An 18706-nucleotide genomic window follows, 5' to 3' on the forward strand; every position below is an offset into this window, starting at 1 on the left:
TTGGGTGCATAAATATTTACAATTGTTATATCTTCTTCTTGGATTGATCCCTTGATCATTATATAGTGTCCTTCCTTGTCTCTTGTAATAATCTTTATTTTAAAGTCTATTTTGTCTGATATGAGAATTGCTAGTCCAGCTTTCTTTTGATTTCCATTTGCATGGAATATCTTTTTCCATTCCCTCACTTTCAGTCTGTATGTGTCCCTAGGTCTGAAGTGGGCCTCTTGTAGACAGCATATATATGGGTCTTGTTTTTGTATGCATTCAGCCAGTCTATGTGTTTTGGTTGGAGCATTTAAGCATTTACATTTAAGGTAATTATCGACATGTATGTTCCTATTACCATTTTCTTAATTGTTTTGGGTTTGTTATTGTAGGTCTTTTCTTTGTTTTGTGTTTCCTGCCTAGAGAAGTTCCTTTAGCATTTGTTGTAAAGCTGTTTTGGTGGTGCTGAATTCTCTTAGCTTTTGCTTGTCTGTAAAGTTTTTAATTTCTCCATCGAATCTGAATGAGATCCTTGCTGGGTAGAGTAATCTTGGTTTTAGGTTTTTGCCTTTCATCACTTTAAATTTGTCCTGCCACTCCTTTCTGGCCTGCAGAGTTTCTGCTGAAAGATCAGCTGTTAACCTTATGAGGATTCCCTTGTATGTTATTTGTTGTTTTTCCCTTGCTGCTTTTAATATTTTTTCTTTGTATTTAATTTTTGATAGTTTGATTAATATGTGTCTTGGCGTGTTTCTCCTGGGATTTATCCTGTATGGGACTCTGTGCACTTCCTGGACTTGATAGACTACTTCCTTTCCCATATGAGGGAAGTTTTCAACTATAATCTCTTCAAATATTTTCTCAGTCCCTTTCCTTTTCTCTTCTTGTTCTGGGACCCCAATAATTCAAATCTTGGTGCATTTAATGTTGTCCCAGAGGCCTCTGAGACCGTCCCTCAATTCTTTTCATTCTTTTTTCTTTATTCTGCTCTGCAGTAGTTATTTCCACTATTTTATCTTCCAGGTCACTTATCCGTTCTTCTTCCTCAGTTTTTCTGTTATTGCTTCCTTGTATAGAATTTTAAACTTCATTTATTGTGTTGTTCATCATTGTTTGTTTGCTCTTTGGCTGTTCTAGGTCCTTGTTAAACGTTTCTTGTATTTTCTCCATTCTATTTCCAAGATTGTGGATCATCTTTACTATTATTATTCTGAATTCTTTTTCAGGTAGACTGCCTATTTCCTCTTCATTTGTTTGCTCTGGTTGATTTTTTACCTTGCTCCTTCATCTGCTGTGTGTTTTTCTGTCTTCTCATTTTGCTTAACTTACTGTGTTTGGGGTCTCCTTTTCACAGGCTGCAGGTTCATAGTTCCTGTTGTTTTTGGTGTCTGCCCCCAGTGGCTATGGTTGGTTCAGTGGGTTGTGTAGGCTTCCCGGTGGAGGGGACTAGTGCCTGTGTTCTGGTGGATGAGGCTGGATCTTGTTTTTCTGGTGGGCAGGTCCGCATCCAGTGGTGTGTTTTGGGGTGTCTGTGACCTTATTATGATTTTAGGCAGCCTCTCTGCTAATGGGTGAGGTTGTGTTCCTGTCTTGCTAGTAGTTTGGCATAGGGTGTCCAGCACTGTAGCTTGCTGGTCATTGAGTGGAGCTGGGTCTTGGTGTTGAGATGGAGATCTCTGGTAGATTTTCACTGTTTGATATTACATGGAGCTGGGAGGTCTCTGGTGGTCCAATGTACTAAACTCAGCTCTCCCACTTCAGAGGCACAGGCCTGATGCCCGGCCAGCGCACCCAGACCCTGTCATCCACGTGGCTCAGAATAAAAGGGAGAAAAAAAGAAAGAAAGAAAGAAAGAAAAATAAAATAAAGTTATTAAAATAAAAAATAATTAAAAATTAAAAAATTTGAAAAAAAGAAAGAAGAGAGCTACCAAAGCAAGAAACAAATCCACCAATGATAACAAGCACTAAAAAGTATACTAAGAAAAAAAAAAACAGCAAAAAAGTGGACAGACAGAACTCTAGGACAGATGGTAAAAGCAAAGTTATACAGACAAAATCATACAGAGAAGCATACACATACACACTCGCAAAAACAGACAAAGGAAAAATATATATATATTGTTGCTCCCAAAGTCCATCGCCTCAATTTGGGATGATTCGTTTTCTATTCAGTTATTTCACAGATGCAGGGTACATCAAGTTGATTGTGGAGATTTAATCCGCTGCTCCTGAGGCTGCCGGGAGAAATTTCCCTTTCTCTTCTTTGTTCGCATGGCCCCTGGGGTTCAGCTTTGGATTTGGCCCTGCTTCTGTGTGTAGGTTGCCTGAGGCTGTCTTTTCCCGCTCAGACAGGACGGGGTTAAAGAGCAGCTGATTAGGGGGCTCTGGCTCAGTCAGGCCGGGGGGAGGGAGGCATACGGAACACAGGGCAAGCCTGTGGTGGCAGAGGCTGGCGTGACGTTGTAACATCCTGAGGTGCACCGTGTGTTCTCCCGGGGAAGTTGTCCCTGGATCACGGGACCCTGGCAGTGGCAGGCTGCACAGGCTCTTGGGAGGGGAGGTGTGGACAGTGACCTGTGCTTGCACACAGGCTTCTTGGTGGCTGCAGCAGCAGCCTTAGCGTCTCATGCCACCTGTGGGGTTCCGCGCTGATAGCCATGGCTTGCGCCCATCTCTGGAGCTCGTTTAGACGGCACTCTTAATCCTCTCTCCTCACACAATACAAAATAAAGAGCCAAAAAATGTCTCTTGCCTCTTCGGCAGTTCCAGACTTTTTCCAGGACTCCCTCCCGGCTAGCTGTGGTGCAGTAGCCTCTTTCAGGCTGTGTTCACGCAGCAACCCCAGTCCTCTCCCTGGGATCCAACCCCCGAAGCTGGAGCCTCAGCTCTCAGCCCCCACCTGCCCTAGCCATTGAGCAGAGAAGCCTCTTGGGCTGGTGCGTGCTGGTCAGCACCGATCCTCCATGCAGGAATCTCTCCGCTTTGCCCTCTGCACCCTTGTTGCTGCGCTCTCCTCCATGGCTCCGAAGCTTCCCCCCCCCACCCCTGTCTCTGCCAGTGAAGGGGCTTCCTAGTGTGTGGACACCTTTCCTCCTTCACAGCTCCCTCCCACTGGTGCAGGTCCTGTCCCTTCTCTTTTGTCTTTGTTTTTCCTTTTTTCTTTTGCCCTACCCATGTACATGGGGAGGTTCTTGCTTTTTGGGAGGTCTGAGGTCTTCTGCCAGCATTCAGTAGGTGTTCTGTAGGAGTTGTTTGACATGTAGATGTATTTCTGATGTATTTGTGGGGAGGAAGGTGATCTCCACGTCTTACTCTTCCGCCATCTTGAAGCTCCTCCTATCCTTTTATTTTATGCTATTTTTGGCTTCATATATAAAGTATGTTTCTTGTAGGCACCATACAGTTGGGTCTTGCTCTTTTTGATCTGATAATCTCTGACTTTTAATTATAATGTTTGGATCATTTACACTTATTTATTTATTTTAAAAATATTTATTTATTTGTCTGTGTTGGGTCTTAGTTGCAGCATGTGGCATCATCGTTGCTGCGTGCAGGATCCTCATTGTGGCATGCAGGATCTTTAGTTGCAGCATGCAAACTCTTATTTGCGGCATGTGGGATCTAGTTCCGTGACCAGGGATCAAACCTTGGCTCCCTGCATTGGGAGCATGGCGTCTTAGCCACTGGACCATCAGGGAAGTCACTGGATCATTTACATTTAATTGATTATTTTATGGTTAGGTTTAACTCTGTTATCTTATTTGTTTTCTACCTGTCCCAGCTTTTCTTTTTATTCTTTTCCCTCTTGTTTGAGATTAACTGAATGTTTTTTATGATCACATAGCATAATTTTTAATTTTGTCATTTTAGTGGTCACTGTAGGGCTGATAATATACATCTTTAGGGACTTCCCTGGTGGTCAAGTGGCTAAGACTCCATGCTCCCAATGCAGGGGACCCATGTTTGATCCCTGGTCAGGGTACTAGATCCCACATACTGCAACTAAGAGTTTGCATGTTGCAACTGAAGATCCCACATGCCACAGCTAAAGATTACACATGTCACAACTAAAAGATCCCACATGCCACAACTAAAGATCCCGCATGCCACAATTAAAGATCCCACATGCCACAACTAAAAGATCCCACATGCCACAGCTAAAGATCCCACATGCCACAACTAAAGATCCCGCATGCCACAATTAAAGATCCCACATGCCACAACTAAAAGATCCCACATGCCACAGCTAAAAATCCCACATGCCACAACTAAAGATCCCGAATGCGGCAATGAAGATCCTGCATGTAGCAACTAAGACCCAGTGCAGCCAAATAAACAAATAAACAAATAAGTAAATAAATATTAAAAAAATATGTACATCTTTAACTTCCCACAGATCATTAAGTGATATTATACCACTTCAAATACAGTATAAAAATATTGCAAAAGTGTATTTCCACTTCTCCTCTCTTGTCTTTGTCATACATTTTATTTTTACATGTGTTATAAACTCTAAACTACATTGTTACTAGTTTTGTTTAAACACTTATCTTTTAAAGGGATTTAAATAATAAGAAGAAATATTATAAATGTAATCTTGTAGATACCATTTCCGGTGATTTTCACTTCTTTGTGTAGGTCCATAGTTCCATCTGGTATCATTTTCCTTCCACTCAAAGGGCTTCCTTTAGCACATTTCTTCTTTGTGGGTGTGCTAGTGATGAATTAGCCCAACTTTAGTATGTCTGAAAAAGTATTTTCACTTCATTTTTGAAAGATATTTTCATGGCTTTAGAATTCTATATTGGAAAGATGTTGCTCTACTGTCTTTTCACTTGCATTGTTTCCAAGGAGAAATCTGATGTCATACTTATCTTTGTTCCTTTGTATATAAAATATTTTATTCTTCTGACTGCTTTTAAGATTTTTCTCTTTATCATAAGCATCTAATGCTATAAATTCCATTTTAGGCGCTGCTTTAGCAGAACTCCATAAAATTTGACATCTTATATCCTCACTTTCATTCAGTTAAAAGATTTTCTAAAGACACTGATGAAGAGAACTTCGAGATGGTGGAGGAGTAAGATGTGGAGATCACCTTCCACCCACAAATACATCAGAAATTCATCTACATGTGGAACAACTCCTACAGAACACCTACTGAATGCTGGCAGAAGACCTCAGACTTCCCAAAACCCATGTGGCTGACAGGGTCTTGATGCTCTGGCCAGTGTCAGGCCTATGCCTCTGAGGTGGGAGAGCCGAGTTTAGGACATTGGTCCACCAGAGACCTCCAGGCTCCACATAATATCAAATGGCCAAATCTCTCCCAGAGATCTGCATCTCAATGCTAAGAGCCAGCTCCACTCAATGACAAGCAAGCTACAGTGCCAGACACCTTATGTCAAACAACTAGCAAGACAGGAACACAAACCCAGCCATTAGCAGAGAGGTTGCCTAAAATCATAATAAGGTCACAGACACCCCAAATCACCCCACCAGACGCAGTCCTGCCCAGCAGACAAACAAGATCCAGCCTCATCCACCACAACACAGGCATTAGTCCCCTCCACCAGGAAGCCTACACAACCGACTGAACCAACCTTAGCTACTGGGGGCAGACACCAAAAACAACGGGAACTACGAACCTGCAGCCTGTGAAAAGGAGACCCCAAACACAGTAAGTTATGCAAAATGAGAAGACAGAGAAACACACAGCAGATGAAGGAGCAAGATAAAAACCCACCAGACCAAACAAATGAAGAGGAAATAGGCAGTCTACCTGAAAAAGACTTCAGAGTAACGATAGTAAATATGATCCACAATCTTGGAAATAGATTGGAGAAAATACAAGAAACGTTTAATAAGGATCTTGAACTAAAAAGCAAACAAACAATGATGAACAACACAATAAATGAAATAAAAAATTCTTTAGAAGGAATCAATGGCAGAATAACTAAGGCAGAAGAACGGATAAGTGACCTGGAAGATAAAATAGTGGAAATAACTACTGTAGAGCAGAATAAAGAAAAAAGAATGAGAAGAATTGAGGACAGTCTTAGAGACCTCTGGGACAACATTAAACGCAGCAACATTCGAATTATAAGGGTCCCAGAGGAAGAAGAGCAAAAGAAATGGACTGAGAAAATATTTGAAGAGATTATAGTTGAAAACTTCCCTCATATGGGAAAGGAAGTAGTCTATCAAGTCCAGGAAGTGCACAGAGTCCCATACAGGATAAATCCAAGGAGAAACACGCCAAGACACATATTAATCAAACTATCAAAAATTAAATACAAAGAAAAAATATTAAAAGCAGCAAGGGATAAACAACAAATAACATACAAGGGAATCCTCATAAGGTTAACAGCTGATCTTTCAGCAGAAACTCTGAAGGCCAGAAGGGAGTGGCAGGACATATTTAAAGTGATGAAAGGGAAACTCTTTAACCAAGTTTACTCTACCCAGCAAGGATCTCATTCAGATTTGACGAAGAAATTAAAACATTTACAGACAAGCAAAAGCTACGAGATTTCAGCACCACCAAACCAGCTTTACAACAAATGCTAAAGGAACTTCTCTAGGCAGGAAACACAAAACAAAGAAAAGACCTACAATAACAAACCCAAAACATTAAGAAAATGGTAATAGGAACATACATATCCATAACTACCTTAAATGTAAATGGATTAAATGCTCCCACCAAAAGACATAGACGGGCTGAATGGATATAAAAACAAGACCCGTATATATGCCGTCTACAAGAGACCCACTTCAGACCTAGGAACACATACAGACTGAAAGTGAGGGGATGGGAAAAGATATTCCATGCAAATGGAAATCAAAAGAAAGCTGGAGTACCAATTCTCATATCAGACGAAATAGACTTTAAAATAAAGACTATTACAAGAGACAAAGAAGGACACTACATAATGATCAAGGGATCAATCCAAGAAAAAGATATAACAATTGTAAATATTTATGCACCCAACATAGGAGCACCTCAATACATCAGGCTAATGCTAACAGCCTTTAAAGAGGAAATCAACAGTAACACAATCATAGTAGGGGACTTTAACACCCCACTTTCACCAATGGACAGATCATCCAAAATGAAAATAAATAAGGAAACACAAGCTTTAAATGATACATTAAACAAGATGGAATTAATTGATATTTAAAGGACATTCCATCCAAAAACAACAGAATACAGTTTCTTCTCAAGTGCTCATGGAACATTCTCCAGGATAGATCATATCTTGTGTCACAAATCAAGCCTTGGTAAATTTAAGAAAATTGGTATCGTATCAAGTATCTTTTCTGACCACAACGCTATGAAACTAGATATCAATTACAGGAAAAAAATCTGGAAAAAATACAAACACATGGAGGCTAAACAACACACTACTCAATAACCAAGAGATCACTGAAGAAAGCAAAGAGGAAATCAAAAAATACCTAGATACAAATGACAGTGAAAACAGGATGACACAAAACTTATGGGATGAAGCAAAAGCAGTTCTAAGATGGAAGTTTATAACAATACAATCTTACCTCAAGAAACAAGAAACATCTCAAATAAACAATGTAACCATACACCTAAAGCAACTACAGAAAGAAGAACAAAAAAACCCCCAAAGTTAGCAGAAGGAAAGAAGTCATAAATATCAGATCAGAAATAAATGAAAAAGAAATGAAGGAAACAATAGCAAAGATCAATAAAACTAAAAGCTGGTTCTTTGAGAAGATAAACAAAATTGATAAACCATTAGCTAGACTCATCAAGTAAAAAAGGGAGAAGACTCAAATCAACAGAATTAGAAATGAAAAAGGAGAACTAACAACTGACATGGCAGAAATACAAAGGATCATGAGAGATTACTACAAGCAACTATATGCCAATAAAATGGTCAACCTGGAAGAAATGGACAACTTCTTAGAAAAGCACAACCTTCCGAGACTGAACCAGGAAGAAATAGAAAATATAAACAGACCAATCACAAGCACTGAAATTGAGACTGTGATTAAAAATCTTCCAACAAACACAAGCCGAGGACCAGATGGATTCACAGGCAAATTCGATCAAACATTTAGAGAAGAGCTAACACCTTTCCTTCTCAAACTCTTCCAAAATATAGCAGAGGGAGGAACTCTCTCAAACTCATTCTACGAGGCCACCATCACCCTGATACCAAAAACAGACAAAGATGTCACAAAAAAAGAAAACTACAGGCTAATTTCACTGATGAACATAGATGAAAAAATCCTCAACAAAATACCAGAAAACAGAATCCAGCAACACATTAAAAGGATCATACACCATGATCAAGTGGGGTTTATCCCAGGAATGCAAGGATTCTTCAATATACGCAAATCAATCAATGGGATACACCATAATAACAAATTGAAGGAGAAAAACCACATGATCATCTCAATAGATGCAGAAAAATCTTTCGACAAAATTCAACACCCATTTATGATAAAAACCCTCCAGAAAGTAGGCATAGAGGGAACTTACCTCAACATAATAAAGGGCATATATGACAAACACAAAATCAACATCATTCTCAATGGTGAAACATGAAAGTATTCCCTCTTAAATCAGGAACAAGACAAGGTTGTCCACTCTCACTACTATTATTCAACATAGTTTTGGAAGTTTTAGCCACAGCAATTAGAGAAGAAAAAGAAATAAAAGGAATCGAAATTGGAAAAGAAGAAGTAAAGCTGTCACTGTTTGCAGATGACATGATACTATACATAGAAAATCCTAAGGAGGCTATCAGAAAAGTACTAGAGCTAAATAATGAATTTGGTAAAATAGCAGGATACATAATTAATGCAGAGAAATCTCTTGCATTCCTATACACTAATGACAAAAATCTGAAAGAGAAGTTAAGGAAACACTCCCATTTACCACTGCAACAAAAAGAATAAAATACCTAGGAATAAACCTACGTAAGGAGACAAAAGACCTGTATGCAGAAAATTATAAGACACTGATGAAAGAAATTAAAGATGATACAAACAGATGGAGAGATATACCATGTTCTTGGATGGAACAATCAACATTGTTAAAGTGACTATACTACCCAAAGCATTCTACAGATTCAATACAATCCCTATCAAACTGCCAATGGCAGTTTTCACAGAACTAGAACAAAAAATTTCACAATTTGTATGGAAACATGAAAGACCCTGAAGAGCCAAATCAATCTTGAGAAAGAAACACAGAGTTGGAGGAATCAGGCTCTGGGACTTTAGACTGTACTACAAATCTACAGTAATCAAGACAGTATGGTACTGGCAGAAAAGCAGAAATATAGATCAATGGAACAGAATAGAAAGCCCAGAGATAAACCCATGCTCTTATGGTCAACTTATTATTGATAAAGGAGGCAAGAATATACAATGGAGAAAAGAAAACCTCTTCAATAAGTGGTGCTGGGAAAACTGGACAGCTACATGTTAAAGAATGAAATTAGAACATTCCCTAACACCATACACAAAAATAAACTCAGAATGTGTTAAAGACCTAAATGTAAGGCCAGACACTATCAAACTGTTAGACGAAAACATAGCCAGAACACTCTATGACATAAATGACAGCAAGATCCTATTTGACCCACCTCCTAGAGAAATGGAAATAAAAACAAAAATAAACAAATGGGACCTAATGAAAGTTAAAAGCTTTTGCACAGCAAAGGGAAAGGAAACCATAAACAAGATGAAAAGACAACCCTCAAAAAGGGAGAAAATATTTGCAAATGAAGCCACTGACAAAGGATTAATTTCCAAAATTTACAAGCAGCTCATGCAGCTCAATATCAAAAAAACAAACCACCCAATCCAAAAATGGGCAGAAGACCTAAATAGACATTTCTCCAAAGAAGATATACAGATTGCCAGCAAACACATGAAAGGATGCTCAACACCACTAATCATTAGAGAAATGCAAATCAAGACTACAATGAGGTATCACCTCACACCAGTCAGAATGGCCATCATCAAAAAATCTACAAACAATAAATGCTGGAGAGGGTGTGGAGAAAAGGGAACCCTCTTGTACTGTTGGTGGGAATGTAAATTGATACAGCCACTATGGAGAACAGTATGCAGCTTCCTTAAAATACTAAAAATAAAATTACCATACGACCCAGCAATTCCACTACTGGGCATATATCCTGAGAACACCATAATTGAAAAAGAGTCATGTACCACAGTGTTCATTGCAGCTCTACTTACAATAGCCAGGACTTGGAAGCAACCTAAGTGTCCATTGACAGATGAATGGATAAAGAAGATGTGGCACATATATACAATGGAGTATTACTCATCTATAAAAAGAAAGGAAATTGAGTTATTTGTAGTGAGGTGGATGGACCTAGAGACTGTCACACAGAGTGATGTAATTCAGAAAAAGAAAAATAAATACCGTATGCTAACACATATATATGGAATCTAAAAAAAAAAAAGGCACTGAAGAACCTCAGGGCAGGACAGGAATAAAGGCACAGACGTAGAGAATGGACTTGAGGACATGGAGAGGGGGAAGGGTAAGCTGGGATGAAGTGAGAGAGTCACATGGACTTATATATACTACCAAATGTAAAACTGATAGCTAGTGGGAAGCAGCCGCATAGCACAGGGAGATCAGCTCGGTGCTTTGTGACCAGCTAGAAGGGTGGGATAGGGAGGGTGGGAGGGAGATGCAAGAGGGAGGAGATATGGGGATATATGTATATGTATAGCTGATTCACTTTGTTATAAAGCAGAAACTAACACACCATTGTAAAGCAATTATACTACAATAAAGATGTTAAAAAAAAAGGACACTGATGAAAGACATTAAAGATAACACAAACAAATGGAAACATATAACATGTGTTTGGAGTGGAAGAATTAATATTGTTAAAATGACCATACTATGCAAGGCAATCCACAGATTCTATGCAATGCCTATCAAATTACCAATGGCATTTTTCACAGAACTAGAACAAAGAATTTTAAAACTTCTATGGAAACACAAAAGACCCCAAATAACCAAAAGAATCTTGAGAAAGAACAGAGCTAGAGGAATCAGGCTCCCTGACTTCAGACTATAATACAAAGCTACAGTGATCAGAACAGTATGGTACTGGCAGAAAACAGACACATAGATCAATGGAACAGCATAGAAAGCCCAGAAATAAACCCGCACCATTATGGTCAATTAATCCACTACAAAAGAGGCAAGAATATACAATGCAGAAAAGACAGTCTCTTCAATAAGTGGTGCTGGGAAAACTGGACAGCTATATGTAAAAGAATGAAATTAGAACACTCCCTAACACCATACACAAAAATAAACTCAAAATAGATTAAAGACCTAAATGTAAGAGCAGATACTATAAAACTCCTAGAGGAAAACATAGGGAGAACACTCTTTAAGATAAATCACAGGAATATTATTTGAGGTCTATCTCCTAGAGTAATGGAAATAAAAGCAAAAATAAACAAGTGAGACCTAATTAAACTTAAAAGCTTTTGCACAGGAAAGGAAACCATAAACAAAACAAAAAGACAACCTACTAAATGGGAGAAAATATTTGTAAACCATCTGACTGACAAGGGATTTGTCTGCAAAATACAAAAATAGCTCATATAACTCAATAAAAAAAAACCCAATCAAAAAATTGGCAGAAGACGTAAATAGACATTTCTGCAAAGAAGATATAGAGATGGCCAACAGGCAAATGAAAATAAATGTAAATCAAACACTCCAGTCAGAATGGCCATCATTAAAATGTCTACAAATAATAAATGCTGGAGAGCATGTGGAGAAAAAGGAAGCCTCCTGCACTGTTGGTGGGGATGTAAATTGGTACAACCACTGTGGAGGACAGTAAGGAGGTTCCTTAAAAAACTAAAAATAGAGTTACCGTATGATACAGCAATCCCACTCCTTGGCATATATCCAGAGAAAATTATAATTTGAAAAGATACATGCACCCCAGTGTTCATAACAGCACTATTTACAGCCAAGACATGGAAGCAACCTAAGTGTCCATCAACAGATGAATGGATAAAGAAGATGTTGTACATGTATACAATGGAATATTACTCATTTTAAAAAAGAATGAAATAATTCCATTTGCAGCAACATGGATGGACATAGAGATTATCAGATTAAGTGAGGTAAGACAGAGAAAGAGAAATATCATATGATATTGCTTATATGTGGACTCTAAAAATAAGAGAAATGAACCTATTTACAAAACAGTAATAGATTCACAGGCATAGAAATCAAACTTATGGTTACCAAAGGGGAAAGTGGGCAGGGAGGGATAAATTAAGAGTTTGAGATTAACAGATACACACTACTATATATAAAATAGACAAACGACAAGGACCTACAGGGAATTATATTCAATATCTTTGAATAACCTATAATGGAAATGAATCTGAAAAAGAATATATACATATAAATAAATATGTATATAACTGAATATGTACAACAGAATATATATATATATATACATATACATGTGTATATATATATATATCTGAATCACTGTGTTGTACACCTGAAACTAACAGAACATTGTAAATCCACTATACTTCAATTAAAATAATTTTAAAAATGATTTTCTAATTTCCCTGAGATGTCCTATTTAACACATGAATTACTTAGAAGTGCATTGTTTAATTTCCAAGAATTGGGGTATTTCCAGATAAAGTTCTGTTATTGACTCTTAGTTTAATTCCACTGTAGTTAGAGAACATACTTTATATGATTTAAATTCCTTTAAATGTGTTGAGGTTTGATTTATGACTCAGTATATGGTCTATCTTGGTAAATGTTCCATGAACGCTTGCTAAGAATATGTATTCTGCTGTTGTTGGGTAGACTATTCTATAAATATAAATTAGATTCAGTTGGTTGTTCAGTTCTTCTATACAATTGTCTATTTTATCTTCAACTACAATTATGGATTTGTCAATTTCTTCTTTCACTTCCATCAGTTTTGATATAGCTTTAATGTTTTATTTTTATTTAGTTAAAATGATTTTTAGGGGACTTCCCTGATGGTGCAGTGGTTAAGATTCCACCTGCCAATGCAGGGGATACAGGTTCGAGCCCTGCTCTGGGAAGATCCCACATGCCCCAGAGCAACTAAGCCCGTGCACCACAACCACTGAGTCTGTGGTCTACAGCCCACGAGCCACAACTACTGAGCCCATGTACCACAACTACTGAAGCCCACACGCCCTAGAACCTGGGCACCACAGCTACTAAGCCCACGTGCCACAACTAATGAAGCCCGTGTGCTCTAGGGTCCATGTGCCACAACTACTGAGCCCGTGTGCTGCAACTACTGAAGCCCATGCACCTAGAGCCCATGCTCCGCAACAAGAGAAGACACTGCAATGAGGCCCATGCACCGCAACGGAGAGTAGACCCCACTTGCCACAACTAGAGAAAGCCTGTGTGCAGCAACGAAGACACAATGGAGCCAAAACCAAAAATATTTTTTTAAATTATTTTAAATTCCCCTTGAAATGGTGTTTGCCCAAATGGTTACTGTAATGTGTATTTGTAAAATTTCAAATCCTTGATGACTTTCCACATATCTGTTTTTAAAAAGTTGATTTCTAGTTTAATTCTGTTATGACCAGAGAACATGCTTTGATTTCTCTTCTTTTAAATTTGTTAACGTTTGTCTTATGTTCTAAAATATACTCTATCTTTGCTAATATTCCATGTTTACTTGAAAAGAATATATTTTCTGCTGTTGTTGGGTGGAGTATATTTTACAAATGTCTACTAGGTCAAGCTGGTTAATTCAGGGGTCAGCAAACTTTTTATGGAAAGGGCTATATAGTAAATATTTAAGTTTTGGTCCACATACTCTTGCAAATTTTTATCAGTGCTGTTGTAGGGCAAAAGCAGCCAGAGATGATACATAAGCAAATGAGCACGGCTATATTCCAATAAAACTTTTTACACACAAGACAGCAGACTTGATTTGGGTGAGATGGGCAGTAGTTTTCTGACCACTGGTGCCATTTATCCTTGTACATCCTTGCTTGTTTTCTGTCTACTTGTTTTATCTATTACTGAAAAAGGACTGTGGAAATCTTCCAACAATTTTGTGGATTTATCTATTTCTTTTTTCCATTCAATTAATTTTGGTTCATATGCTATGAAGCTTGTTTGTTAGATACATACACATTTAGGATTGCTATGTCTTCTTGACAAATTGACCCTTTTATCATATAATGTCCCTTTTTATCCAATTGTTTTCCTACTTTGTCTGATATTAATAAATCCACTCCCATTTTCTTTAATTAGTGTTTGCATGATATATCCTTTTCCAATATATTACTTTTAATTCAACTCTGTCTCCTTATATTTAAAGGGGGTTTCTTATGGGAAGCATACAGTTTGGTCTTTAAAAAACAAAAATCCAATTTGACAATCTCTGCCTTTTAATTAGTAATTTTTGGCCATTTACATTTATTGAAATTATTGACATGTTTATATTTAACTACCATTGTGTTGTTTTCTGTTTGTATCCTCTGGTTTTTGTCCCTGTGTTTCCCTTTCCTGTCTTCTTTGAGGTTATTGAAAAAAAATTTTTTTTTAGTATTCCATTTTAATTTATCTGTTGAGGTTTTTAAAACTCTATCTTGTATAATTTTTTAGTGGTTGCTCTAGGGGTTATAATAATGCATTTAACATTTCAAGTGTAATGAAGAAAGCTCACTACCCCATAGGTTCTTTTATCCTTCTGCATTTATGCTGTAATCATCATGTATTATATCAACATACATTAAAAAGCCCACCAGAAAATGTTGTATATTTAAAATTTTGCTTTTACATATCATACGTATTTTAAGGACTTAAGAGTATAAAAATATAAAAATTAAGAGTATAAAAATATAAAAATTTTATACTCTTAAGTTTTAAGGAACTAGAGTATAAAAATAATCTATATAATAGATTATATAATAATATAATCTATTATTATTAGATTAAATATTATTTAATCTAATAACTATTAGATTAGAATAATTTTATTTTAGCTAATTAAATAAATTAGATTAACAAATCTAATTAAATAATTTTATTAAAATGATTTTAGTCTAAAATAATTTTTACCTGTATATCTACCATTTCAGTTGTTTTTTACTCATTACTGAAGTTTTAAATTCTCCATTTCCCTTCCACCTGATAAGCTTCATTAGACATATATTTCTTTTAGAGTAGGTATTCTGGTAACAGATTTTCTTAGTTTTCCTTCATCTGAGAATGTCTTTATTTCTCCTTAATTCCTGAAAAACATGTTTGTCTGGAATAGAATTCTATGCTGATGATCCTTTCTTTCAGTACTCTACTAATACTGCTTCATTGCCTTCTGTTACCTATGGTCTGTGATGAAAAATCAGCTATCACTTGAATCATTGTTCTCCTATATATGATGTATCACTTCTCTCTGGCTGCTTCCACATTTTTTTTCCTTTGGTTTTTAGTAGTTTGATTATGAGTTTCTTTTACAACTACATTGTTTGGAGTCTGTTGGGCTTCATGGCTCCATAAGTTTATACTTACTACCAAATTTGAGAAGTTTCTAGCCATTATTTATTCAGATTTTTTTTTCTACATGATCCTCTCTTCTCTCCTCCTTGGACTCCAATGTCATGTATGTTAGACGTTTTGGTATTGTCCCACAGGTCTCTGGGGCTTGGTTCAACTTTGACAATATTTTCTATTGTTTACATTGGAAATTTTCTATTGATATAACTTTAGTCTTATTGACTGTTTCCTCTGTCATGTCATATCCATTCTGCTATTGAGCACATCTAATGGATTTTATTTCAATTATTCTAATTATAAAATCTCTGATTTTGATTAATATAGTTTCAAACATTCTTATTCTTGAGGATAGTTTTATTGAATATATATAATTTTAGGTTGCCAATAACTTTACCTCAGTTGAGTATTTCACTGTCTTCTGACTTCCACTGATTCTAATTGTTTTACTGTCTTTACTTTGTTTGTAATTTGTCCTTTCTTTTTGGATGCTTTTAATATCTCTTATTAGTCTTTGATACCCTGCAATTTCACTATTTTGTATCTAAGTGGGTTTGCTTTTCTCCTATATCAACTTGGATTTATTAATATTTATGGATTGAGGATTGATATCTTTCTTTAAGTCTGAAAAAGTCTCAGCTCTTTCTCTTTCTTGCTAAAATTTCATTTTGGAATTCTGGTTAGATATATGTTGAATCTTCTCTTTCCCATTCTTTCTTTCATCTCTCTTACCCTCTTTTTCTTGGTTTCTCCCTTTCTCCCAGTTTTTCATTTTGTTTGATTTCTTCTTATCTACTTCCCAATGCACTAGTTATTTTTGTTGTATCCAATCTTCTATTTAAAATGATCGTTGAATTTTACATTTCAATTTTTGTTAGTTTTATCTAGGTTATATTTTAACATTTATTTTTACATATTTAAAATTTTTGAAATAGAATCTACATACAGAAAATCGACCAAATATAATAAATAAATAAATAGCTGGAAGACTGATCACAAAGCAGAAATCTGTGTAATAGCTACCTAGATTAAGAAATAGAATATAATCAGAATTCCCAAATATCACACATGCTCTCTCCCAATCACTACATCTTTTCTTTCCAGGATAACCATTATCCTAAATTTTATGGTAATGACTTCCTTGCTTTTAGTTTTACTCATTGCCTTGTCATTTGATAGATTCCTTTTTTCTCATGGTTTCCAATTTCTTTTCCATTTATTTAAATCTATTAAAGATATTTTAGATTCATTTTATTCTCTGTCATCGGTGGTACACCTCTGTAAAGAGGTCTCTGAGAAGCTAGGTCAGAAAGATAAGAGTTATTTACAAGCATAAATAACTCTACAGGGACTTCCCTGGTGGTCCAGTGGTAAAGAATCTGACTTAGCAGGGGAGTGGGTTTGATCCCTGGTCAGGGAACTAAGGTCCCACATGCCATGGGGCAACTAAGCCCATGTGCCACAACTACTGAGCTCATGTGCCTCAACTAGAGAGCTTGTGTGCCATGAACTACAGAGCCCACACGCTCTAGAACCCATGCACCACAACTACAGAGCCCACATGCCCTGGAGCCTACCCTCCACAACTAGAGAAGAGAAAACCTGCACGCCACAACTAGAGAGACACCCGTGTGCCACAGCAAAAGATCCTGCGTGCCTCAGCGAAGATCCCATGTGCTGCAACTAAGATCCAATGCAGCCAAAAATAAATAAATAAATAAAAAATAAATCTTAAAAAAATAATTCTACAAAGAGCTGCATAGTATAGTCTCTGATATATCACTGCATTAAACAGTATGGTAAATATATCTAAATGTGCAGGTATAATATACATATATGTAATCTTTTTACTAACCTTCAATAAATAGTTGATCCAACACCATTTTCTTGATGTAATGCCAATAATTCCACCATCAGGAAGATTTACATTGCTTCCCAGTCCTTTAAATGCATTATAATTTTTAAAGTAAAGAATACCATTTATTAAAAAAAATATTCCATCCTGTGATAGGGTCACATCAGACACACTGTGTCTTTCATCATCAGTCAGAATGTTTGGAGGCACTCTGATTCTGGTCCAAGTACGGAATGAATCATTTGTCTGAAAGGTCTCCATATCAGCTACCACAACAACAAATGAAGGAACACAAGCAGCCCAGTCTGCCATTAATTGACTACCCTGTGGTGAAGAGACTGGTAAAAACCCAGGAATCTCAGGTATTGTTAACAAAGAAAAAGTCAGCAGGAAAAAAATATCTGCAGTAAAGCAATCTTGAAAAGCCACTTGATTTCCTCTAATCTCCTTTAGCACATCATCTGCTGTCATCGGTATCGAGATATGCCAGGTCCTAAGAAGAGAAAAATAGAAAATATAAGAATAAAATGCATGCCCTCCTTCTCATCCATCTTGCATGGTGCTGACATTTATCATCTTTTATAAAAATTTTTATTTTTATCAACATAAGTCTGGGTAAAACAAAACAAATAGTACTAAAACATTACCACTGCCCCATTTCTCCTCATTCCTCACTTTAGTTCCCAAAGAAAAAGTTTTGACTCTTACATCTCTTTGTCCTGGAATGTGTCTCCATATTCTCAAACAAATATTCTTATACTGTTCTCTTAGTATATAATTTTATACATTATTGTCTTCTTATATGACAAATGAAAATGTATCTGTCTCATAATACCTACCCACACATCTCCTCTTCTCTCAAGTTAATATCACAGTGTTTAGCTAAATGTATATTATTTACATTGTTATTAATATATATTGTTTACTACTGAGAAATGTTTAATTATGTTTTCTTATATTTATGTTTATTTACAATATTTCTCCTAAAGTTAATAATTATTTCATTTAAATATTTGTTTAGTTTTCTAAGTTTTCCAATAGGTAATTAAAATGGTGCTCCATAATATTTTCCATGTGGTAACTGCAGAGGTAATCTAGTACTTGTTTCCTGGAGTTTCCCTTTATTACTCTCTGGGTTGAAGCCACCATTTACTGGATCCAATGGTTTGATCTTTCTTGTTTTGTTAAAACACATTTTTCAGTTCCTCTCTGTTAAAGGGTATGTGAACATAAAGTTTCTGAGACCCTGAGTCCCCAAAATATCTTTATTTTACATACCTGCTA

At 36.5% G+C, this 18706-nt stretch overlaps 1 protein-coding gene across 1 annotated transcript in view; it reads right to left on the reverse strand.

The window, feature by feature from the left end:
• The window catches only part of CATSPERE (catsper channel auxiliary subunit epsilon), a 422009-nt gene that overhangs the window by 285772 nt on the left and 117531 nt on the right, over positions 1 to 18706 (reverse strand). Inside the window, exon 9 of the mRNA XM_082341607.1 lies at positions 17419 to 17915. Coding sequence (XP_082197733.1) covers positions 17419 to 17915 — 497 coding nt within the window. The remainder of the gene's footprint in view (positions 1 to 17418; positions 17916 to 18706) is intronic.

Source organism: Balaenoptera borealis (genome assembly GCF_965194805.1).
Source record: "Balaenoptera borealis genome assembly, chromosome: 1".
NCBI classification, from domain to species: domain Eukaryota; kingdom Metazoa; phylum Chordata; class Mammalia; order Artiodactyla; family Balaenopteridae; genus Balaenoptera; species Balaenoptera borealis.